The sequence below is a fragment of the Malus domestica genome, chromosome 13 (genome assembly GCF_042453785.1).
Source record: "Malus domestica chromosome 13, GDT2T_hap1".
In the NCBI taxonomy this organism is placed as follows: domain Eukaryota; kingdom Viridiplantae; phylum Streptophyta; class Magnoliopsida; order Rosales; family Rosaceae; genus Malus; species Malus domestica.
Window position 1 is genome coordinate 7,999,084 of NC_091673.1, and position 26,949 is coordinate 8,026,032.

General features: G+C 37.9%; 3 protein-coding genes across 3 annotated transcripts; 1 reads left to right on the forward strand and 2 right to left on the reverse strand.

Moving 5' to 3' along the window:
• Positions 1 to 375: 375 nt before the first annotated feature.
• On the reverse strand, positions 376 to 14,047 carry LOC114820355 (urease-like). The gene is made up of 7 exons (XM_029090953.2): positions 13,941 to 14,047; positions 2,572 to 2,701; positions 2,318 to 2,476; positions 1,829 to 1,995; positions 988 to 1,122; positions 721 to 792; positions 376 to 636 (listed from the first exon to the last, which is right to left on the reverse strand). Exons 5-7 carry the CDS (start codon positions 1,060 to 1,062, stop codon positions 376 to 378), a joined length of 408 nt encoding a protein of 135 aa, XP_028946786.2. The 5' UTR covers positions 1,063 to 1,122; positions 1,829 to 1,995; positions 2,318 to 2,476; positions 2,572 to 2,701; positions 13,941 to 14,047.
• A 2,742-nt stretch (positions 14,048 to 16,789) lies between these two features.
• LOC103452118 (stemmadenine O-acetyltransferase-like) lies at positions 16,790 to 19,053 on the reverse strand. The gene has a single exon (XM_008391611.3). It carries the CDS (start codon positions 18,925 to 18,927, stop codon positions 17,521 to 17,523), a length of 1,407 nt encoding a protein of 468 aa, XP_008389833.2. The 5' UTR covers positions 18,928 to 19,053; the 3' UTR covers positions 16,790 to 17,520.
• A 2,694-nt stretch (positions 19,054 to 21,747) lies between these two features.
• LOC139190772 (uncharacterized) lies at positions 21,748 to 22,338 on the forward strand. The gene is made up of 2 exons (XM_070811244.1): positions 21,748 to 21,960; positions 22,063 to 22,338. Exons 1-2 carry the CDS (start codon positions 21,748 to 21,750, stop codon positions 22,336 to 22,338), a joined length of 489 nt encoding a protein of 162 aa, XP_070667345.1.
• Positions 22,339 to 26,949: the final 4,611 nt, after the last annotated feature.

Sequence of the window (26,949 nt, forward strand, 5' to 3'; positions counted from 1 at the left end):
GTTGTCTACCACGGAAGAAGACTTGTTGGTACTTGTACACATCTAGGATGCCAGCTCTCTTGTTTCAAGATGTTTGGCTTTGGGTTTTCTAGGTTTGATGGTTGGTGAACCTGCCTTCGGTCAATGGGATAAAGCTAAGAAAATTGTTCCTGTCAGCGATGTCTCTTGCTTCGAGACACTGCTGGAAAAACAAAAAAATTTCTTTTGGTGTTTCAGAGTTTTGCAGAGAAAGAGTCAGAATTGAAGCCAAGATAAAAGTGTTTAGAATTTGAATTGTATATTTATTCTTCTTTGTAGAGGGTAAATATATAATTGTACAATATCGCACATAACAGGAAATAAGAATCTCAATTATACAAAGAATAAATTATAAGATTACATTCCTAAACTAAATGATTGACTCACGCCCATCACGCCCAACATGAAGTAGTTCCGAGATAGTGGAACTGTGGTGGCTGGACTGCAGGTAAGAACCACGCCGTCTGCTGTTACCTTGTATGTTTCCGGATCAACCTCTATATTTGGTAGGGCGTCATTGAGCTTCATGTCGAGTTTGCTGAGTTTCCTAACGTTACGCACGGCTTCCACTCTCTTGTCAAGGCGATACGAGTCTTTAACGCAGTTATCTACAGCTGCCTGTTTGCACAGTGAAATAAAGAGAAAATCAGTCTTGCTAATGAATCTCGCGTGAGAGAGAGAGAGAGAGAGAGAGATCCATGCCTGGCTGACAAAAGCAATGGAATGAGCACTACCAGCCTTGCCAAATGCACCAAACATAGGCCTTGAAATAACCTGGGAAGACATAAGGTTTTCTAGAGTAATCAGAACAAAAATCGCTAAAATTATTACACCCTAGAAAGAATATCTACTACCAACTCCAAATTCTTTTGGACCCTCCTCAACGTAATTCATCAATCACGTAAAAGAATTGTCATGACTAGAAAATGCATCCATGCATAAGAACTGTTTGTAAACTATAAACTTTACCGTTTCAGGGGCGGGGATGCTTGCATTTGGATCACCCATATTAGCCCTTGCAATTGCACCACCTTTGATCACCATTTCTGGTTTTGCGCCAAAGAACGATGGCTTCCATAGAACAAGATCAGCCAGCTTCCCCACCTGCATAACATGCAAAGCGCATGAGAAGAATGAGAATTCCGCTATTTTAATGGCAATAACAGTGTTTATGGAACTCACGAAATCAGAGCCGGCCCTGAGGGTGTGCAAAAAGTGTCACAGGCTCCCAAAGTTTCTTTACATGTAAACAGATACCTATTATATACTCAAATGTGCAAGATAATAATAATCACCACGCCAGCGCTAGTGGTGTAGACCTTCAATCTTCTTGTACATGGCTCTGGTTCGAGTCCTTGTAGAACTATTTTGCTATTTTTAAGTTTTGCAAATTTATTAACTTAAAAAGTTGATAAGTTTTACACAAAAAACCATGTAACATATTTCGAACCGAAAACCTTTCAAGACAGGAAACACTCTTGTCCACTCAAAATGGTGCTCCAATTTGTAGTATTTAAATTTTATAGATACAAATTGAAAAAAAAAATAACAAAGAAAATACAGTATTAAAAAATGAAGGGCCTCCATCTAAATCTTGCACAGGACCCCTAAATTCTCAGGACCGGCCATGCATGAAATACAAGTAATTCCATAGAGGTAAGTTTCATCCAGGAGAGTTACGCATTCAAAAAGGTTGAAGCTCAAAGCATCAAGCTTAACTTCTATTCATTTGTTTCTCAAATGCTCTGCTCCAAATGAGAGGTTAAAATAAGCTTGAAAGAATTATTTTGGTTGTCTATGAGTGGCATACCTCAATAGAACCAACATACTGAGAAAATCCATTAACTATTGCTGGATTTATAGTTACTTTGCGATGTATCGTTTGATCCGGAAGTTGTCATTGTTGGATCCACTAGGTTCTATCGACCCTCTTTGTGACTTCATCTTGTCAGCTGTTTGCCAAGTTCTGATTATCACCTGATACGAAAAGTTTTTAGACAATAAGGAGTCTTGTACATGCCTGTGTGTGAAATAAATAGACAAAGACTACTACTAACGCCAGAAACAGAGATTTTCAAGTGAAGGCATAAAAAACCACGGTTTGGTAAAAGGCGACAATGATAATGTTCTATAATTCAACTTGAATAAGGACTTTTTGTTTTCTTTTTTTGTTACTGTTTTGCTACAGTTTCAATGAAATCGATACAAACAGACATATGCGGCGGGCATGTATCTCAATTTATAAAAGTTTTCTATGATCAGGAAGAACCAGAATGCATAAGGTGAAGGTAGTAAGAACCTCTCCGATGCGACCCATAAGCTGTGAATCAGAAGATACAATGCTAATTGCCCCCATATCGTGCAAAATATCTTCTGCGGCAATTGTTTCAGCCCTTATTCTTGATTCAGCAAAAGCTACATCTTCTGGAATGTCCTTGTCAAGGTGATGGCAAACCATCTGTACGCATTTGAAGTTTCAAAACAACATTCAGTCGAAAAACTCTAAACAACCTTAGTGCATGTTGTATCACTATTTCTGTTATCTTCTCATACCAGCATATCAAGATGCTCATCTATAGTATTTGAGGTGAGAGGCCGCGTGGGATTCGTTGATGACGGTAATACATTTTTCACGCCACGGACTTTGATTATATCTGGAGCATGGCCCCCACCTGCACCTTCACTGCCAGGAGATAACAAGGACAAACTATGAGAACAAAAAAGAAAAACACAAAAAAGAAGAAAAGAAGAAACGAAATGTAACGTGTAGGAAGTTATGCCAAGGATACTCATAAATTAATAATCATTGAATATATGTATACTTAGTGATAGGGAATTTACCACACACGCAAATGGGTTAAAAAGCTTCTATAATACTTGCAAGAATAACAAGGATATTGTAGTATAAATGGTTCTCGCAAGGTCGTTCTCCGCAGTGATTATTAAACAATTCAAAGCAAACCAAATTCTAATTAATTATTGTAAAACAGAAATTTGAGATGATTGGTTTTTATCATCTAATTTAATAAAACGAATTTAATTAATAAAAATAAAACAATCTGCAATATTAAGGCTGAAAGAAAAAGAAACAGTTTTAAAAATCCCAATTTATAAAAGCACTAGGGTTCCATCATTACCTAGCAATCCTATGCATTTTTACCAATTACTTATGATCTATGCATGCCACTTTGAAGGTTAGGTTTTCCTAATATATATCCTACTTGGAACCCCCAACATATAACGTATATCTAACATGTAATCCGTCCAGACGTTCGGATCAAATATGAACATAAGAGACTCATTAAGTTTTATGAAAACCGTTTGAAAAACCATGCAACCCTTAAGACATGGTGTTCATCTTAAGTAAAATTACAATTATTAATGCAAGAAGCCATCATCAATTTCAGGGAACCTTCCGACCAAAATTACATCAAATTACTTTTCTAAAGATCCTGATGGTGATTAGGCATTAAGACAATTAGATAGTTTTAATCATGGTGATTAATAATTCAAAGTGTGCATGCAATCAATCATAAGCAATTAAATAAGAATCAAATATTCATGCTAAAGCTCAAGACTTCGCCCTAGCAATAGGAATTAGTTAGGCATATTCATAATTAAAATCATAGAAAACATTAGTAAGAATAAAATGAATGAAAACACCTTAAAGTAGAAAATCTCCAAGAACCCTAGTAATTACTCTCTGTCTCCAAAGTTGCATAAAAGAAAGCGTAGAGAAAAACTGTGGACGGCAAAGCAATATATGTTGCATCCATTGCACAAACCCTAAAAAACCAGGTCCTTTATTCCAACTAGGAAACTAAGAATAATAATAAAATATCTTAGAAAATAAAATCCTAATTAAGCTAGGAGAAACTGCCAGGTACTTGTCCAGCCACGTTTTAGTCTCAGATATCCTCCAAATCTGGCCCATGATAGCTTGTTTTGAAGATCGGAACGTTATAAACACATCTCCATAAGGCTACAAACCCATCCGATGTCATCTTAGACTCCAAAAACGCAAGTCAAGCCCTAAACGTCATTATTCCAGCACCGCGCATTGCTCCTCTATTTTATTGCCGGAAAATCATCGCTTGGTAGAAAATTATGAAACTTTTGTGACAGCCCGTCCCTAATTTTAAGAATTTTTAAAGTTTTAATAAAGGATTTTACAAAAATGCCCTTCGAGGCACGCACATCATTCGAGGTTAATCGTTGTGTCGTGCCATCTAAGATTTGTTTTCTTGGCATATCCTCGTAGTACTCGTCGTTACGGACGTGTGGGCGCAGACGGTTCGTGATTTGGAGTTATATCGAAGAAGTTATTAACGTTTGAAATTTGGAATTTTAAGGAATTATAATTTTAGTAAAATATAGAAATTCTTTTATTAAAATTTGGATGGCCCAGATTAAAGGATTTTGAAATGGATGGCTGGGATGAGAAAAATGAAAGTTTTGTGTGGGTGTGTGCGTGGGAAGAACCAGAAAACAGAAAAGAGGAAGAGAGATTGGGCAAAAACTGCCCAATCGGAGAAGAAGGAGAGAGAGCGAATCAGAGGCAGAGAGGGGAAGAAACTGACCAATCGGAACAGGGAAAGGAGGAAGGGAGAGAGGGTGAGAAGCGGAGGAAAAGAGGAAATGGGTTGGGGAGAACCCGTGGGTCGTTTCGACCCGGCGGTGCCCACGCCCAAATTCGATGGATTTCGTCCAAATTTCCGACGAATTGAGTCAAGGTACCACTCCTAATCATCATCTAGGCCTTCCCTCTTTACGTTTCACCCCAAGAATCATTGAATTTCGTTGTGATTTCGCGAAGAACACCCCTACGGGTGCCGCGACCCTTTTGTTTAAATTCTCCAAATTTTGAAATGTTTTCTTTCAATTACTAACACCTTTAGCATTCCTTTAGGACCTAGAACAAAGCCCAAGAGGTAATTGAGGCGTTGGAACAAGTTTGAAGGTCGAATTGGAAACACCCAAATTCTAGGGTTCTTCACGGTTTTGGTGAAATTGAAGCACTTCCAGGCCAAATTGGCCTTGGTCTCAGGTATGAAAGTTGTTCTACTCATTGAGATCTTCAAATCTGCAAATTTTGGTAATTTTTGGAAATAGTTGAATTTTCCGGCGAGCCGGGGGCGGCCAACCGCCACCCGCGGCGGCCCGCGCGGCGGCGCGTGGCCAATGGCCCGCCAATGTCATTATTAGCTTGTGATTAAGGTTCTAGGTTCTGTTTTGATAATTGATGGACGTAAATTGAATAATTGAACCTAAGTTGGTTACGATTCGTGGTTAGATGAAAATGTGAATTGACGATCCGACCGTTGGATCGTCATCAAACTTTGATACGTTGTAATACGTAATATTTGAGGATTATAGGAACTTACGGATTGGGAATCCGATTTACGGATCTTCTGGAATTGAAGTTGTAAGTTCATAAAATAGAATGTTAACCGTCACTTAGTTTTGGAAATTGACGAAGATCCGACCGTTGGATGGTAATGAAATTTTAGGATGTTGTCCTAGAGGTATATTGTGGACCTCTGGAAGTTACGGATTTGAAATCTGAATTGCAGATCATCCGGATCGAACTACGTAGTGACGTGTCTTATATAAGTTATGTATTCTATCGGCAGAATTTCTGAGGTTGGATTTGATTGTTGTTCTAGGCGCTAATCGTCATGACGCCTTGATGTACGGTGCTAGGGAGTTGTGGGCGAACTCCAGGTGAGTGGGCAGTTTTGTTTTCGTATTACCTATATACTATTGTTTTTCCCAGAAAAAAATGCTTTTATGCGAAATTATGTTTTGAAAATGCCATGCATAGAATTAATTGGAAAATGTGAATTTCATATGAGTTATATGATTGATATATGAGGCATACATGTTGCATGGTGCTGTGGAGGCACAGGTAAGTCAGGTGAGTTCGTTTATTCATTGAATTGTTGTTGTTGAGATGTTTGAGCTCATAATCTGCACCCTAGGTGTTAGTGCTTATATTATTCACCACACCGCACGCTCGCCTTGGATCCAAGTAGGTGGATGTCGTACAGACCATGTGAGGGTTCCGACATGCCAGTCGTACAGACCATTAGAGGGGTTCCGACTGGTGGGTGACCTTAGATATGCGCGCTGATGATATGATGAGAGAAGCACTAGAGCGTATTTTACACCTTTCATCGTATAGACTACCTTACGTAGTTCCGAGTGATGTGCAGAGTAGGGCCGTATAGGTCACTGTGGTGACTCCGGCTTAGTGAGATATTGAGCTATTGAATTAATCGTATAGGACCAACTGCAGGGTCTCCGATTGATTCCTTATTTCACCTGATTTATATTTTGATTTATGGCATGGCATGTTTTTCTTGAAAAATGTTAAAGATTTGGGATTCAAGCTTTGAGATTTCATATGGTTATATATATATATATATATATATATATATATATATATATATATATTTCTGAAAAGTGTTAAAGGTTTGAGATTTGAGCTTTTTGCTTATATATATGTTATATATATGCTATTTTCTGGGAAAGTATACAGGTTTTACGGTGAGGGGTTATAAATGTTTTAAATGAAAAGTCTTCGAAAAACTTTGTTTTACTGACCCACTCAATTTTGTTTTGCGCCCCTCCAGGTTCAAGTTAGCAGAGCTTTGGTGGCCACGAGGAATCCAACGGTGTTCTGACAGAATTCACAAAAGTAGGACTCACCCTCGGGTGTGTTATCTTAGTAATTGGAATTTTTTTTTTAAAGCTTCCGAACTGTGTAAATGGTTACGTCACTCTCACGTGACGGCCAGCACGCCCTCCTTCGGGACGGGGTGTGTCAGTTGGTATCAGAGCCTAGGTTGCAATTCTGGACATCTTGATAATTTCCTAGTGTCTTCTGTCAGAACTATACCGCCTCGTAGCGAGCCACGTAGTTCGGATGAGCCTAATTTCCCTGATATAGTAGTTTGGGGGGAAACTATTGCCATTGTGATTCAGTCTATTATCTAAAGGGACCTTTTGAGACTGGTTATAAGTTAAATTTGAATCCTTTAGGGATATGAAGGACCTAAGGGAGCAGATTGATGGCTTAATCAATTGGGAAAAGGCGTTTCAGATTATGCAAGGTTAAGGGAATTTTCCTCCCGATAGGTAGGTCGAGATGATTACCTAGTTTTTGAGTGATGAATCTGCATTTTGATGGAGATAGGAATGTTATCCGACAATATCGGAAGGACAACTGTTTGGAAGTTGTTTAAAGAATTGTTTAAGAAAAGTTCATTCCCCCGGCATATTGTGATGGTAGTAAACAAGAAATTGCAAATGTGAGACGAGGAAAATGACGACGGATGAATATTATAGAAAGCTTACAGACTTGCCTTATTTCCATTCTGATGATGTTGTTAATTCGGTCGAGGTGTTATGTCGTTTTTGGCTGGATGATAAGAAGAAGTTGCGTTCTTTGGCGATCACTATCCATTGTACTTTTTACCAAGAGTTTACGGGATGCTGTTGGGCTTTGAAGACTTTGAGAATATGATCAGCGAGAGTAAAGAGGAATAAGAAAGGAATGAGAATCAGAATAAGACGATAAAGTTAAAGATTCGTCATATCAAAGACCTCGGAGGACTCAGAGCTTCAAAGGAAGTGAAATTAGAGCTAATTTTCCCAGCTTAAGTTTTACTGCCACTGGTCAGAGGCGAAGTGATAGATTTACTAGTGATCCCAGATTTCTGAGACAAGATGACTCTGGTAGAGGAAATGTATAATTGTGTCAAGCTAGATTGCTATGGGGAATCAGTTAATTTTTGTTGACCTGGATGACCAGAGGTTACTTTTGGGGGTAAGTAAAGTGGAGTGAGTTATGTCATTATTCCTGTTGAGAGAGCAAAGAAGATTGTTATCAAAAGGCTGCCAAGATATTGAGTTCATATGGTGCTAAATGATGTTGATCCTAATAGTATGGAAGATGTAAAGATGGTTAGACATTTTCTTGGTGTATTCCCAGATGCCTTACCTAGATTGCCGCCAGGCAGAGATGTGGGTTTTATTATTGAATTGTTTTTAGGTACAAATCCTATGTTAGAGATTGGTTCAGGTTGAGTTAAAAGTTCCATTCAACTTATTATATCACATTGGAAAAGCTCCGGGTTATTTGTGAGGAAGAAAATGGACATTAAGGCTAGGCATTGATATTATGTAATTGAATCGGGTAACGATTGAGAGCTGTTATCCATTGTTGTGTATTGATGATTATTTGATCAGCTCTGAGGCGCCTGGGTACTTTCTGAGATTGACTTGAGGTCTGAATGATATTAGTTGAAGATTAACAGTGGGGATGTTCATAAGACTGAATCCAGGACTCGTTATGGTCATTTCAAGTTGGGAGGCCATACGGAGTGACGAATGCACCTGCTACTTTTATGAGTTTGCTGAAGGAAGTATTCCAGTGATATCTGGACCGGGTTGTTATTGTTTGCCATTGACGAGATTGATAAGATTAGAGCAGTGCATGCTAGATATTTAAAGTTGGTGTTGCAAAGATTGAGGGAACGTTGATGTATGCTAAGTTTAGCAAATGCTAATGTTGGATAAATTAATTATATCTACTTAAGGTATTCAAATGGATTCTTAAAAGAGTAGCAACGATTGAGAATTTGGAACAATTGCGAACTGTGACTGAGGTTCAGAGTTTTCTTGGATTAGCAGGATATTATCGATAGTTCGTCCAAGATTTTAATTATTGCTTCGCCCTTGGCGAGATTGATGAGAAAAGAGGTTAAGTTTGAGTGGGATAAAAAAAAAAAAAAAATTTGTGAGTAGAGCTTCAGCAAGTAAAGTATTCCCTCACTCATGCATCTGTTTTCGCACTCCCAGACGATAGTGGTAATTATGTGGTCTATAATAATACTTCTTTGAATGTACTTGGATGCGTGTTGATGCAACATGGTAGGATGATTGCCTATGCTTCATGGCCATTGGGATCTCATAAGATGAATTACCCTAATTATAATTTGGAATTAGCAGCTATCATCTTTGCTTTGAGAATTTGGAGACAATGTCTTTATGGGAAGAAAAGTGCATGATTGTTACAAATCAAAAGAGTACCCAATATCTGTTTATTCAGAGGTATCTTAATCTTAGGCAACAAAGGTGGAATGAGTTGCTTAGTGATTATGATTGTGTGACGAGGGTGGTCAAGCTAATGTTGTGGCTGATGCATTTAGTAGGAAGACCCCAGTGAGAATTAATGCTTGGTACGCTTGCTATGTTCATCTTCTTGTGGATTTGAAATCTACTGGAGTAAAGTTGAGTATCAAAAATCGAGAAGAAGCCTTACTTGCTAATTTAATGCTTGGTACGCTTGCTATGTTCATCTTCTTGTGGATTTGAAATCTACTGGAGTAAAGTTGAGTATCAAAAATCGAGAAGAAGCCTTACTTGCTAATTTCTAAGTTGGACCCATTTGGTAGATCGTACTCGATACTCGAGCGTTTGACGAAGAAATTCAAGAATTTATTTAAAGCAAGGAATAACGGGAAAAAGAAGGACCTTAGAGTTAGAGAATCAGATGGCAAGCCTATGCAAAAGAACAAAGTGTTTATGCCTAATGGTGTGGAATTAAAGAAAGCAATTTTGACGATGTACATTATTCCACTTCTACAATGCATCCCAAAAGTACTAAGATTTATCATACCGTTCGTTCATGTACTATTGACGGGTATGAAAAGAGGAATGGCGAAGTATGTTAGTAGGCGTATCATCAGTCATCAGGTTAAAGCAGAAAGAAATAAGTCTTTTGGAATAATGTAGTCATTTCCCATTCCACGGTGGAAATGGGAGAATATTACTATGGATTTCGTGGACAAGCTTCCTCGTATACAAAATAGTTAGGTTGGAATTTGAATAATAATTGATCGGCTGGTGACGTCAACGTATGTTACTTCAGTATGAGAACACCAACCTTTCCAGACAAGCGCAACATTTATTTGTTTGTTTTATGGAAAAAGAGATTTGGGATCTGTTAAACTTCTTGGGTATGTTGGTCCCTTCAGTTTGTTCCCTAGAGTAACGCCATAAGGCCGTGTAAAGCTATGTCTTGTGTTTCGAAATTGTTAGAATTGGGGACGGATAGTATTCAAGGCCCTGAGTTAGTGGATGAGACTATTCGGAATATTCAAGTAATTAAGTCTAACCTGGAAGTGGGCCAGGATCGGCTGAAGAGCTTAGCAGACAAACATGCCACTGACCGGATGTATATGTAGGTGATCGAATGATTTTGAAATTATCACCTTGGAAAAGTATGATTCGTTTTAAAAAAGAAAAACAAGTAAGTCCTAGATACGTCAGACCATCTGTGATCATTGAACGAGTCAGTGAAGTTACGTACGGGCTGAGTTGCCTCCAGAGCCGATGAAAGGGCATGATATGTTTTATGTTTCGATACTTCGACATTAAACCTCATATCCTTCACGAGTGATACCTTCTCAACCTTTGGAAGTCAATATGGATTTGACGTATGATGAGGAGCCAGTGCCTATCTTTTATTAGAAAGATGATGTACTGAGAAATAAGACTATGAGTTTGGTGAAAGTTTATGGAGGAATCTTTCAGTGGAAGAAGCTACTTAGAAATCAAAGAATCGAATGAGAGAGATGTGTTTCGGGCTGTTTCATGGATATTGATGGATTGTAAAGATTGTGTAAATTTCGAGGACGAAATTTCTGTAAGGTGGGTAGATTGTGACAGCCCGTCCCTAATTTTAAGAATTTTTAAAGTTTTAATAAAGGATTTTACAAAAATGCCCTTCGAGGCACGCACATCATTCGAGGTTAATCGTTGTGTCGTGCCATCTAAGATTTGTTTTCTTGGCATATCCTCGTAGTACTCGTCGTTACGGACGTGTGGGCGCAGACGGTTCGTGATTTGGAGTTATATCGAAGAAGTTATTAACGTTTGAAATTTGGAATTTTAAGGAATTATAATTTTAGTAAAATATAGAAATTCTTTTATTAAAATTTGGATGGCCCAGATTAAAGGATTTTGAAATGGATGGCTGGGATGAGAAAAATGAAAGTTTTGTGTGGGTGTGTGCGTGGGAAGAACCAGAAAACAGAAAAGAGGAAGAGAGATTGGGCAAAAACTGCCCAATCGGAGAAGAAGGAGAGAGAGCGAATCAGAGGCAGAGAGGGGAAGAAACTGACCAATCGGAACAGGGAAAGGAGGAAGGGAGAGAGGGTGAGAAGCGGAGGAAAAGAGGAAATGGGTTGGGGAGAACCCGTGGGTCGTTTCGACCCGGCGGTGCCCACGCCCAAATTCGATGGATTTCGTCCAAATTTCCGACGAATTGAGTCAAGGTACCACTCCTAATCATCATCTAGGCCTTCCCTCTTTACGTTTCACCCCAAGAATCATTGAATTTCGTTGTGATTTCGCGAAGAACACCCCTACGGGTGCCGCGACCCTTTTGTTTAAATTCTCCAAATTTTGAAATGTTTTCTTTCAATTACTAACACCTTTAGCATTCCTTTAGGACCTAGAACAAAGCCCAAGAGGTAATTGAGGCGTTGGAACAAGTTTGAAGGTCGAATTGGAAACACCCAAATTCTAGGGTTCTTCACGGTTTTGGTGAAATTGAAGCACTTCCAGGCCAAATTGGCCTTGGTCTCAGGTATGAAAGTTGTTCTACTCATTGAGATCTTCAAATCTGCAAATTTTGGTAATTTTTGGAAATAGTTGAATTTTCCGGCGAGCCGGGGGCGGCCAACCGCCACCCGCGGCGGCCCGCGCGGCGGCGCGTGGCCAATGGCCCGCCAATGTCATTATTAGCTTGTGATTAAGGTTCTAGGTTCTGTTTTGATAATTGATGGACGTAAATTGAATAATTGAACCTAAGTTGGTTACGATTCGTGGTTAGATGAAAATGTGAATTGACGATCCGACCGTTGGATCGTCATCAAACTTTGATACGTTGTAATACGTAATATTTGAGGATTATAGGAACTTACGGATTGGGAATCCGATTTACGGATCTTCTGGAATTGAAGTTGTAAGTTCATAAAATAGAATGTTAACCGTCACTTAGTTTTGGAAATTGACGAAGATCCGACCGTTGGATGGTAATGAAATTTTAGGATGTTGTCCTAGAGGTATATTGTGGACCTCTGGAAGTTACGGATTTGAAATCTGAATTGCAGATCATCCGGATCGAACTACGTAGTGACGTGTCTTATATAAGTTATGTATTCTATCGGCAGAATTTCTGAGGTTGGATTTGATTGTTGTTCTAGGCGCTAATCGTCATGACGCCTTGATGTACGGTGCTAGGGAGTTGTGGGCGAACTCCAGGTGAGTGGGCAGTTTTGTTTTCGTATTACCTATATACTATTGTTTTTCCCAGAAAAAAATGCTTTTATGCGAAATTATGTTTTGAAAATGCCATGCATAGAATTAATTGGAAAATGTGAATTTCATATGAGTTATATGATTGATATATGAGGCATACATGTTGCATGGTGCTGTGGAGGCACAGGTAAGTCAGGTGAGTTCGTTTATTCATTGAATTGTTGTTGTTGAGATGTTTGAGCTCATAATCTGCACCCTAGGTGTTAGTGCTTATATTATTCACCACACCGCACGCTCGCCTTGGATCCAAGTAGGTGGATGTCGTACAGACCATGTGAGGGTTCCGACATGCCAGTCGTACAGACCATTAGAGGGGTTCCGACTGGTGGGTGACCTTAGATATGCGCGCTGATGATATGATGAGAGAAGCACTAGAGCGTATTTTACACCTTTCATCGTATAGACTACCTTACGTAGTTCCGAGTGATGTGCAGAGTAGGGCCGTATAGGTCACTGTGGTGACTCCGGCTTAGTGAGATATTGAGCTATTGAATTAATCGTATAGGACCAACTGCAGGGTCTCCGATTGATTCCTTATTTCACCTGATTTATATTTTGATTTATGGCATGGCATGTTTTTCTTGAAAAATGTTAAAGATTTGGGATTCAAGCTTTGAGATTTCATATGGTTATATATATATATATATATATATATATATATATATATATATATATTCTGAAAAGTGTTAAAGGTTTGAGATTTGAGCTTTTTGCTTATATATATGTTATATATATGCTATTTTCTGGGAAAGTATACAGGTTTTACGGTGAGGGGTTATAAATGTTTTAAATGAAAAGTCTTCGAAAAACTTTGTTTTACTGACCCACTCAATTTTGTTTTGCGCCCCTCCAGGTTCAAGTTAGCAGAGCTTTGGTGGCCACGAGGAATCCAACGGTGTTCTGACAGAATTCACAAAAGTAGGACTCACCCTCGGGTGTGTTATCTTAGTAATTGGAATTTTTTTTTTAAAGCTTCCGAACTGTGTAAATGGTTACGTCACTCTCACGTGACGGCCAGCACGCCCTCCTTCGGGACGGGGTGTGTCAACTTTGGTATGATCAAGTCAACAGACTCACGAACATCCTTCAATTGGAATCACTCCAAAATTCATCCGTTTGACTATTTTTTGCTCCAGAAGAAGTCGAATGTCCTACATTGAAAATACATAACAAAGTATCAAAGTTCACACAAAATAACCAATAAATTAATACTAAGAATATGATAAAATATATAGTATAAAATCGACTCATCACTTAACAATATAATCATATTGACAAGTCATCAAGATTCAAGACTCACAGCAAAAAACATAGGTACAAAAATTCAAAATATTCAAGTATGCAGGAATGGTTAGATAAATGTCAAGATGTGACCAAACGGCCACGATCTCAAACTGTAGTCAGTGTGATCCCTTAACTACCGAAAAAAGTTTTGCCTCCTCTGTGTACACAGTACAGTGGTCATGAACTTGTAGAAGACTGAAGAAAAATTGCCGATTTATCAAATAGACCGAGAATGTGATTTATACCTGTGGTAAGTATGGATAGTTCTTCCTTTAAATGCAGCAATTGTATGCTCTACAAATCCAGACTCATTCAAGGTGTCTGTATGGATGTTAACCTGTCAAGATCAGAATTGGTATTTGAAGATATTAAACTCGTAAGATCCTACCACCGGAAACAGCCTATGAGACCTAACATGAAATAAAGATCATAATATAGCACCTAGATGCAGTGGCGAAGTCAGGAATTATCGGAGAAAGGGGTGAAATGTAAAAGGATAAAAGGCGATCACTTGAAGAAATAATTGAATTTCAATGAGACATCCTTAAACTGGTTACCTCCTTGAAGTTGTTTAATTGAGTTCGTAGAATCAGATTTAACTATGATCCACTAATTCAGTGGTTTTGTTTAACCAACAAGAGCACCAAAAAAGCCAAGTAGATGATGAAAAACTACAAGATGCATAATGACATTGAAAAAAGGGAATTAACCCAAAAAGCTTGAGTTATTTCTTCAAACCAACTCAAATTATTCAACAAAGACAGTACTAATCTTGTGAAACCAAAACTCTCTTTTGCTCATCTTCTGGACATTATCCTCCTGCCACTCACGATACATCGAAAAGTGTTCCAATGGCACCTTCAGATCCACAATACCTTCATTGTCAAACCTAACAAAATACAAGCAACAATCTTGCACGAAAAATACACACCATTTCCATTATACTAATCGCAGCGGAATTCCAAATTCAGCTAATCCAATTCCTAAGGACTTCATATTGGTGTTTTCAACATTAATATTTGTCCCTTTCAAAAAAGAGTCCTTATGTTATTTTTCATTCAGCAAACAAAATACAACCTTTCCTATTCATATTCAATTATCAATTAAATAAAACTATGGTTTTGAGAAACAGAATCCAAACACAATTAAAACAACCCATAATTCAATTTTTCTTTACACCCATTAGAAAAAACATAAATCTTCAAAACCCATAAAAAGTTTAAGAATTACCTGTTTGAGTAAAGAGACGAATCAAACATGTTTGTGGGATGTGTGGTCAAAACAGTTGATTAGAGCAGACACGGCTGGGATTTAGGGGGGTTGAATAGTGTGCCTGGGATTTGGGGGCACACACAACTCTGGGCTCCCTGGTTTTCAAAAGGGAAGGGGACTGAACGGGGGAGTGAGGGTGGAGGTAAGTGGGGACAAGTCGTTCCCCCTTTAATTAATTTTTTTTTTCAATCACTAAACGAAACAACGTCATTTCAGTTAAAGAATATTTTAATTTTTTTAATCACTAAAGTAAATGGTGTCGTTTTGTTTAAGGGTTTTTAGAAAAAAATAAAAATTTAGAACATTGCTGCACAGCGCAGCAACAGCAACCCAGAAAATCAAAAGTTGCCATAACTTCCGACGGGACCAGAAGGGCGGAACCACCGCTTTTGGGCTTGATTTTTGGCGAGAGGAGGGGCGGGCGCCCTCCTTGCTCCTCTGTAGCTTCGCCACTGTTCACCGTATACATATCTCCCTCTGAGATTGAAGTTTAATGCTTTATAGTAACAAGAAAAGTGAGACGCTGATGAGTGACAAACTGATGATATATATAAGGAAACAGAGTGTCGGTGAAACGACGGCGTACTTGTGTATTTTGTGGGATTAAAGAGGCGGGTCAACGGCGGCGGTTGACTTGAGAGTAGCAGTGGTGGACTGTTTCACCGTATACATATCTCCTCTGAGATTGAAGTTTAATGCTTTATAGTAACAAGAAAAGTGAGATGCTGATGAGTGACGAACTGATGATATATATAAGGAAACATAATGTCGGTGAAACGACGGCGTACTTGTGTATTTTGGGGGGATTAAAGAAGACAATGGCTGTCGGAGAGAGTGAGATTGACTGATCACTAAACTAAAGCTAGTAAGTTTCCAAAAAAAAAAAAAAGTAAGGCTAGTAGGGGGTGGGGACTTCTGGATTCGCTTTACTTAATACTTTTTAAATGTTAGGAGGAACAACAACAAAGACTCCCAAGTGAGAGAGTGAGGGAAGAATTAGTGGAAATCAAATTCGTATTAGAGTGCATAAGAGAAGTGTTATTGGCATTCTAAAATCTTATTTTACACTTGTATTTTTCTTTACAAATATATAAAGTTTGGAGTGTAGAATGAGATTTTTGGAATGCCAATAACAATTTCCAATGCATAATTATTATTATTTTCAGCTATTACACAGCATTAATAATAACGTTAACTTAATCACAAAGGGCAAAAATTACGTAAGACGTGTGAACACAACACACATGCAAAACTATGTTTCAAATTTTGAGTTGGTAGTTGCAAGGAAAAAGTAGATTTTTTTTGCTAAAATGATTGTCATAACTCCTCACTTTAATTTTTAAGATTTAAAATTGATAAAAATGGTTCTTGAATTTTTTCCACCGTCAATCCTTTTGGTCATTTTGTAAAAAAAAAATTTGTTAAATAAAAATCAAAATGACACAAATAATCTCAATTTAATAAACAATGAATCAAAATAATTTAAAATAATTAAGAATCTTTTTGTCAAAATGATTTGAAAGAAATCTCTCCTAGATAGGAATCCATTCCACACCACTCTTCAGCCTTCGCACTAAAATTTGTAAAGTTTGCCGAACTTTTTTAAAATAGTAAATGCCTAATTTTCCAACGTCATGAAACTTGAAAACAATTGTATTATTGGGGTGATACGGAATTTTAAAAATTTATTAGCTTCTCCTTCAGATATATAATGTTGGATACATATGTATATTAGGCGAGACTCGGTACATATTGATCAATATGGACTTGTCATGACATGAGTGCAGATACAATAAAAGTGTAAAGCATTTCAGGAAAAAACTAGAAGAGATTAATTTTTTATTCTGTCGAACATAAACTTTATTGACAGAAGAAGACAATACAAGAGATAAACATAAAAACAAGCTGAAAGCAGGCTAAGAGGACATAGAAGCCCAAGCAAAGCACATGATGACTGAATTAGACTCATTTTGTTGGCGGAAGTCGTCACTGCCACAACTACCAAACACCTCACCATTCCATTGGTCAGGCCGGCTGATTCGTCATCGGTGCCAACAAGAAACAAATGCCCCAAAAACAAAGATACAAAGTAGCCCCAGATGAAAAACAAACCAAATCACTAACTTCACAACATCAAAATCCACAAACAATACATAAAATTGCTTCAAAAACACTCAGCCAACAAAACGAACAAACAACACCAGCAACCATGTCAACCACCCGAGGACCAACAAACGAAGAATTTTGATACTAACAAAACAAGTAGACAAAACACCATCAGAACCGTAGAAAGAAGCGGTATAGACCCAAACAACCAAAGTGATTTTGCATACCTTCCTCTAACTGAATGACGACTCGCTCTCAAGGCGGGTAGCAAACATAGTGGTCAAATAAGGCTTCTCATTCGAAAGCAAGCATCTAACAGGAGTATTAACGGTGGAAGTGGAGGATAGAGGAGAACAATTGTGTGAGACACAAAGGATGGGAGGATAGAGGGGAAACAGTTGTGTGAGGGTAACATTATTTGTGACACATAACACATACATAGTGAAATTAATTTCCACAGCTCAGCAGGACCCGACCGGCTGGAGAAACATAAGAGAGCAACTCGCTATCACATTCAAATTTGGCCATGACTCTCTCCTCCAAGCTAACATATGCCTCTATTCCATCACCCTCCTTGGTGTCCATGAAAAGCACTAGGTTCTTGTAGGTCAGTGCCGGTGATCCCACCCACGCAGGTTTACCCCAACCAAAGTCATTTTCATAGAGAGGAAACCTACAATAGCTACTGAAGCTAAGTACCGCAACCATGTCTCCTCTCTTGAAATTATCAGCAGCTTTCTTCATCAAACCCAAGTGCTTCTCACCCTGCCTTTGTAATTGCTTCACGTACTCATTGTCAATCTTGCTTATCGCTTCTCGCACCTCCCCAATCACCACCCCATCACATTCTTCCTGCCCGCCATAACTGATTCGCAATGGTGATGTCATGGAAAAACGAAAAAGATTTCCAAAAGAATGTTGAGGCAATGGTGGACTAAACCGCGGACGTAGGTTCACTGCATGGATCACCATGTACAACTTATTCACGGTACAATCCTTTGTGGCCGCCACATATCGACTCCATATGAAAGCGGATAAGGTCTCAACACGCGTGGGGTGTTTTAGTTGGAGGCTTTTCATATCTTTTTCATATTTTGCTTGGAGGGTCTCTATTTTAGAGGCATTGAACACGAACCTCTTTGTCACTCTATCTTTTGTGATTCCAACGCCTCCATCGAATCCAGTATTTAACTCCTTTGGTGGGAAGAGTGTGGCTGACACAAATTGTGGAGGGTCTATGTTGGCTTGTTCCCCACGGGCGATGGCTGCCCAAATTTTGCTGAACGTGAAATAGGACAACCCATCAGCAATCTTGTGAGAAATGCATTGGCCAATAGCAAACCCTCCACACCGAAATATGTTGAGCTGGACCCCAAAGGGTAATGGATTGGTAATATCATCAAGTTCAAATGGCATGAACTTGTTAAGTTCACCAGGGTTGGGGTTGCTGAGAACATCAGAGAGAGTGCAATTCAGCACTCGAGCTTCGACGTAGGGGATGCCCTCGTCATTGCAATGTATGAAGCGGTTGTCTTTGATTCGACCGGCTAGCGGGTAGAATAGCGATAGGGCCTCGGATAAGGAGTTCTTAAGGTGGTTGGATATTTCAGTGATGTTGGGATGTATATTGGCATTGTATTCATAGAAGAGGAGCAGCGGGTTGTAGACTTGGGGAGCCATTTGATCAAGAAAGGAAAATTGGTAATGGCGAAGGTGGCCAGGAGTTGGAGAAGATGGTTTGATATTCTCATTGGAGATCACTTCAACCTCAACCTTCATCAGCTCGAATGTTTTATTTAGTAGCAAGAAGTTGGAGCTAATTAATGTTGATAACAAAACAATAAGGGTATACATAGCAGCTGGAGCCTGGAGTTGTGCTTCTATGGTGCTCCTCTCATGAAGACTTATATAGAGCTAAAACGTAATTGGCTCATGGATCTGATTATCTCCATGAAACCATCCACTGTTTTGTTTAACTTGGAGATTAATGAATTGCACGAATCACAATCCCACACTCTGCGGAACATGTAACATCGGACACGTACGTTTGTTCATTTTATTAAGCATCATTAAAATAATTAATTTAGCCTTTTCTTTTCTTGAATTGAGGATTAGGTTGAATGAGTTTTCCAGTGAGATAATAAGGATAGGATTTTCCGCCGTAGACTATATATGTTGAAGCATATCCATTTTTTTCTTTTTGTGTCAATCACTTCATAGGTGTTAAATTAAAAAGCCGACGAGATTCAAATCTATGTCGTGATGCAAATGCAACAATCATTTCCACTATTATTATAGAAGCATTTACGTTTTAAGGAAACAATATAATACATGTATTTCTATCTTTGAGAGATTCTGAGAAGTAAGGGCAAGAGATTCTGAGAGGATTGCTCGATTTTTGAGGGTTGATATGCTGTCCCCAATTATTTGTCTCAATTGTGTCTGTCTTTACTAATTTTACATGTGTCATTCCACTTGATTTAAAGTTTACACCGTTATTAATTATGCATAACTAAATAAAAATGTGTATTCAATTGAGAATTTTAGAGATTTTAATGGATTTAAAAATTCATGAATTTGTATGGAGTTTAACTGATTTGTAAAGATTCTATGTAAAATTTTGATTCAATTTTCTCGAAATCTCATGAAGAGATATGAGATTTGTGAATACTAAAAATACATTACAAAATCTCTCTAATTCGCTTTAATTTCTCAACCTTTTCAAAATTAAATACTACCATTCAAAAGTCCTGTGTCATGTTCAATTTTGTTGACTTGCAATGGCAACGGACAACAATAATACATACCTCTAGAAATTAAATCGATCTAGAAAGAGATTTTGCAAGTCAGTGAAAAGATTGAGGAAGTTGGGGTGGTTCTGTCAAGTGTCAATGCCGAGAGTTGTAGATGCTATATGAGGAGAGTTCTGGATACTGTAATCTTGTAATAATTTTGAAGTTGTAGTCAAGATACTGTAATCTTGTAATCATTTTGAAGTTGTAGTCAAGAAAGTTTGAAGTACTTGATGAAGCTAGAACGTTCTTTCCTTCTTTGCCTTTCATTTACATTGCCTTCACCACACGAATAAATTATTAAGATCTATAAGTTCGTATGTTCTAGCTTCATCGGAGTACTCAATTATTCTGAATCACATTATTACTAATATATTATAAGGCTAAACTTACATCTCTTTTTTAGTGTAGATAATATTATTTGTTTTAAAAAAAAAACATTGGACAACTAATTTAATCATATTATTATTCGTGTGCGAAATATCTTTTTTATAACCGATATTACACACCTCTTAAGATATTTTGAACGTGTTTAAAAATAGAGAAAAATAGAGAAAAAAATATTTAATGAACAGCTGATTGAATTACATTATTACTAGCCTATTGTAAGGTACTAGTTTAAAAATAAAATAAAAAAACTGTACACAAAATTAATTATTAAAAAACACTGTTAAAATGATGAAAATACCCATGCATTATATGATGTATTATATTAGGCTACTTTTGAAGTTTTTTGTTTGAGGGACATTTTTGTCCAAATATTTTTGTTGAAGCTTGTGACACCAAAAAACATTATTCATTTTATGGTTGACTTTATATATAGATGTTGTAAAATTGATGGATTAATGAATGCCTACTCAAAAAGAACAAGACTTAGGAATAGTGTTTGATACTTTCAAAAGTACCATCATTATTTTGTGGATGGTTGTAGTTACGAGAGTCTCTCTATAAATAGAGCACTCCGTCTGTTATCAAATGCATTGTGGAAGAAAGCAAGAGAAATAAGATTAGTATCCTCCCCTCTCTTTATCTACCATCCTTTTTGTGTTATAGCTACTAAAGTTATAGTGTGATATTTTACACATGCTTTGCTCCTATCCTTAGAAAGGTTATCTCTTTAACTTTTGCCTATTTATAACAAGTTATCAGCACGACTCTCTAACCTTAAATAGTTTCCATCTACCTTCACCGAAAGAAAGAAAAAAAATGTTTCCTCTAAGGATTTTACTGTTCATCTTCTTCCTCTGCCTCAACTACTGGACATACCCTCGCGAAGAACTGTTTGCACCATGCCTACTTTTAGTTCTCAACCTAACAGTTACATATATCTTTGATTTCTTGTTTGGTGTAGCTATTGATTATTAACCCAGTGTTTATTTATATTTAACTGCAATCCAAGATAGTGCGGTACAATCGCCCATCTTGAACTGCAAATTTAATTTTCATTACGATCAAAGATTGTGCGGTACAATCGCCCATCTTGAGCTGCAGATCTAATTTTACTGCAAATTTTAGGTGAAGCGGTAGTATAATCGTCCACCCTACCCTGCATATTTAAATTTTCCTGCTGTTTAATTTCATTGCAATTTTAGGTGGTGCGGTATAATCGCTCACCCTGCTGTGCGTATTTAAATTTTCCTGCTGTTTAAGTGGTACAAAATAATCGCACATCCTATGCTTGTTTCGATGAGAATGATGCGGTACAATCGCCCTTCTCATTAATCATGAAAATCTCGAACCTGAAGTTTCGAGTGCTTATCATTCTTGGCCTGAATATCAAAATGAAAAATTTGTAAAAGTTAGAAGTTCTAACACTATATTCCTCAAAGAATACACATTATTACAAGTTCTTACACATCTCATTTTTCTTTTAGATAAGAAAATGGCGAACTTGGCAAAGCTTAATTTTGCTGCCCTGGACATTACTGGGAAGAATTACCTTACCTGGGTACTGGATACCAAGATCCATCTGCAAGCAGGAAATCTTGGAGATACCATTAGGGAAGAGAACATCTCATCCTCTCAAAATCGGGCGAATGCCATGATCTTTATTCTTCGTCATCTTGATGAGGGACTAAAGAGCGAATACTTAACGGTTGAAGATTAGTTAGCTCTCTAGAAGGCTTTGAGAAACAGATACAATCACCAGACAACGGTAATTCTTCCAAGAACTCACTATGAGTTGACTCACCTAAAGATCCAGGATTTCAAGTCAGTGGCTGAGTACAATTCTGCGTTGTTCAGAATTACCTCTCAGATGAAGTTCTGTGGGGATACCATTACTGAGGAATACATGCTGGAAAAGACTTTGAGCACATTTCATGCCTCTAACGTGCTCCTGCAGCAACAGTATAGAGCGCGAGGCTTCACTGAATACAACCAACTGATATATGTGTTCTTGGTAGCTGAACAAAACAATGAGCTACTGATAAAAATCATCAATCCTGACCTACTGGATTTGCACCATTCCTAGAAGTGAATGTTGCTTCCCTCGAAGTGAACGCCACATCCTCTGGTGGCGATAATCATAAACAAGGACGTGGCCACAAGCAAGGTCGGTGGAACAGGAAAGGCAAGAACCATGGTGTTCAGTCTCACAATCAGGTTCCAAGGCAAAATTCAAGCTCGAGCTTTAAAAATGGAAATCACCACAAAGGCAAAGCTCGTATGAACAAGGTTTTTAGAAACTCTGATGGAGCATGCCATAGGTGTGGTGGCGATTGACACTGGGTGCGTACCTGTCGTACCCTAAAACATCTGGTGGATTTATATCAAGCATCCCTCAAGGAGAAGGGTGTCAAGCCTAATTTCCTCGACTAAGCTAAACTAATGGATATACCTGATCCAGTGTGCGAATTATCAGGAAAGTTGAACATAACCCACCTAGATGTCTCAGACTTCATTGTGGAAAGGGGGAATGAAGTGTATCGGCCTGACTGAATCATTTATGCTTGATGTACTTTTATTATTTTGAACTTGTAGTTTAAAACTAGCATTTCAATTCAATAAAAGTGGCATTTAAATTTCCTGTTATAAGTTGTTTTTAACTGTGATCCCCTTTACTCAAAAAGCATGGATAAAAACTATGGTTATTCTCTAAACATGAGAAATGGCAGAGATATTTGTCTTGCAGACAGCTCAACCACACATACAATACTTCGTGATTGAAAGTATTTCTTAAGCTTGATGCTTACAAGAGTAAGGGTAACAACAATATCAGGCCAATCAAATGTAATTGAAGGCTCAGGGAAAGCCCAAATTATGTTACCAAATGGAACAATATTGTCCATACAAAATGCATTGTATGATACTCGATCTACTCAAAATTTGTTGAGTTTCAAAGACATACGTTTAAATGGATACCACATTGAAACAAAAAGTGCAGAAAATGTGGAGTATCTATGCGTTACCTCCAATGATACCCAGAAACGTGTATTGGAGAACTTGCGTGGTTTGTCGAGTGGATTGTATTATACATACATAAGGACAATTGATTCACATACTGTTATGAATCAGAAGTTCATTGATTCAAAAGATTACATGCTTTGGCATGACCATTTGGGTCATCTAGGATCCACCATGATGCGTAGGATCATTACCAACTCTAATGGACATCTATTATTGAGCAGAGACATTGTTATCTTAAATGATAACCCTTACAAGGCTTGTTCTTAAGGGAAATTGGTAATCAAACCATCACAACCAAAGGTTGATGCTAAATCCCCATCGTTTTTGCAAAGAATTCAAGGGGATATTTGTGGGCTTATTTAACCATCATGTGGACCATTTCGATATTTTATGGTTTTGGTTGATGCATTTATCAGATGGTCACATGTTTGTCTCTTGTCTACTCGAAATGTAGCTTTTGTGAGACTTCTTGCTCAGATAATTAAGTTATGAGCACAGTTCCCAGATTACCCCATTAAGTCAATCTGATTGGATAACGTTGGTGAATTTACATCTTAAACCTTTGATGATTACTGCATGACATTGGGCATTGATGTTAAACACCATGTTCCTCATGTCTATACTCAAAATGGTTTAGCAAAAGCATTGATCAAGCGGCTTCAGTTAATAGCTTGCACTCTGCTCATGAAAACAAAATTGTCAGTTTCTGCATGTGGACATGCCATCTTACATGTTGCATCATTGATTTGATTGAGACCTATAGCCAACCACTAATACTCATCAGTACAACTCATGTTTGGGCATCAGCCAAACATTTCACATTTACGAGTTTTTGGTTGTGCTGTTTATGTGCCTATTGTACAGCCGCAACGCACTAAAATGGGACATCGGCGTAGGCTAGGAATTTATGTAGGTTTTGATTCACCATCTATCATTAGATATTTGGAACCTCTGACAGGTGATATATTTACAGCTCGTTTTGCTGATTGTCACTTTAATGAGACAGTATTCCCGTCATTAAGGGGAGAAAAGACTGTTCTAGAAGAACGGCAAAAGCTGACATGGGTTGTACCCACCTTGTTTCATTTTGATCCACGTAGCACTCAATGTGAAAATGAAGTGAAAATGATCGCTCATCTTCAAAATATTACCAATCAAATGCCAGATGCATTTAATGATGCTATAAAAGTGACAAAATCACATATACCAGCTGCACATGCACCTGCAAGAATTGATGTCCCTGTTGGACAAAATAAAGTGGCAGCGAATGATTCATCTGGTGCACACCTAAAGCGTGGTAGACCCCAGGTTCAAAAGATTCAGCCTCTCGAAAGAGAAAGACAATGGCACAGCTGAATCCAAATGAAATCATTAAGGAAGAGAGAATGAATGACAAATCCACAATTCATGATTCTGGACTTCCAGAAAAAGAAAATGTCCTTGATGAGACACATGTCCCTGAAGAGACAACAGTACATGAAAGCAAAGAAATCTCTATAAATTATGCATGTACAAATGAATTGTGGGATCGGAATGAATTAATCATCGATGATATGTTCGCATTCGCAGTAGCCATTGAAATCATATTAAGTGATGATATTGAGCCCCGCTCTGTTGATGAATGTAAACAGAGACAAGATTGGCCTAAGTGGAAAGATGCAATTCAGGCAAAATTAAATTCCTTGGAAAAGCGAAATGTTTTTGGACCGGTAGTCCAAACTCCACCTGATGTAAATCCTATGGGTTACAAATGGGTATTCACAAGAAAATGCAATGAGAAAAATGAGATTGTAAGATACAAAGCACGACTCATTGCACAAGGCTTTTCACAAAGACCTGAAATTGATTATGAGGAGACATATTCTCCTGTAATAGACGCAATTACGTTCCGTTACTTAATAAGTTTAGTGGTTTCAGAAAAACTTGACATGCGACTTATGGATGTCATCACTGCATATCTATATGGAGAATTAGATACTGACATATACATGAAGGTCCCAGAATGACTTAAGTTACCTGAAACAACTAACAAACCACGAGGTATGCTCTCGATCAAATTAAGACGATCATTGTATGGGCTGAAACAATCTAGACGAATATGGTATAATCATCTCAGTGAATATTTGATCAAAGAAGGATATATCAACAATGTCATTTGCCCTTGTGTGTTCAATAAGAAATCCAATTCTGGATTTGCTATAGTGGCAGTATATGTTGATGATATGAATCTAGTTAGAACTCCTGAGGAGCTCAATAAAACTGCTGAATATCTGAAAAGCGAATTTGAAATGAAAGATCTCGGGAAAACAAAATATTGTCTCGACCTGCAGATCGAGCATTGTGCTAATGGAATTTTGGTCCACCAATCAACTTACATTGAAAAAATCCTGAAGCGATTTGGCATGGACAAGATTTATCCACTCAGCACGCCAATGGTCGTTCGTTCTTTGGACATTAAAAAAGATCCATTCTGTCCAAAAGAAGATGATAAAATGGTCATTGGTCTAGAAGTACCATATCTGAGTGCAATAGGTACTTTATTGTATTTAGCACAATGTACTAGACCAGATATAACTTTTCCAGTTAACTTGTTAGCAAGGTATAGCTCTACTCCAACAATTCGTTATTAGAAATGAGTCAAAGATGTTTTGTGATACCTTCGTGGGACAACAGACATGGGTCTCTTCTACTCAGAGAAATCCACAAATGACCAGATCCTTACCGAATATGCAGATGTTGGTTTCCTCTCTAATCCGCACAAAGCCCGCTCACAAACTTGATATGTGTTCAAGAATGGAGATACAGCAATCTCATGGCGCTCAACAAAGCAAACATTAGTTGCTACATCTTCAAATCACTCAAAAATACTTGCTTTACATGAAGCAAGTCGTGAATGTTCTTAGTTAAGATCAATGATCCATCATATCCGGAATTCATGTGGTCTACCTTCGAAGACAGACAATCCAATTGTCATCCATAAAGATAATGCAGCCTGTGTTGCCCAAATGAAGGAATGATTCATTAAGGGCGATAAGACTAAACACATATCTTCAAAGTTTTTCAGTGCACATGAGCTTCAGAAGGCTAAAGTTATTGAAGTCAGACAAATATGTTCCAATGAAAATCTGGCAGACCTGTTCACCAAGTCTCTACCAAAGTGCACGTTTCAGAAGTTAGTGCAGAGTATCGGATTACGTCGACTTACCAATCAGCTAAATTTGAAGAATGCGAAATCAAGAGGAGATAAATATCAAGGGGAGCATCCATGATACATGCTTGTTGTACTCTTTTTCCTTCGACTAGGATTTTTCCCATTGGGTTTTTCCTATCAAGGTTTTAACGAGGCAACATAAGCATACTTAACATTATATCAACAATCCAGGTAAAGTTGTACTCTTTTTCTTTCGCTATGATTTTTTCCCACTGGATTTTTCCGGACAAGATTTTAACGAGGCAACTGATATTGATATGTAGGCATCCAAGGGGAAGTGTTGTAAAATTGACGGATTAATGAATGCCTACTCAAAAAGAACAAGACTTAGGAATAGTGTTTGATACTTTCAAAAGTACCATCATTGTTTTGTGGATGGTTGTAGTTACGGGAGTCTCTTTATAAATAGAGCACTCCGTCTGTTATCAAATGCACTGCGAAAGAAAGCAAGAGAAATAATATCAG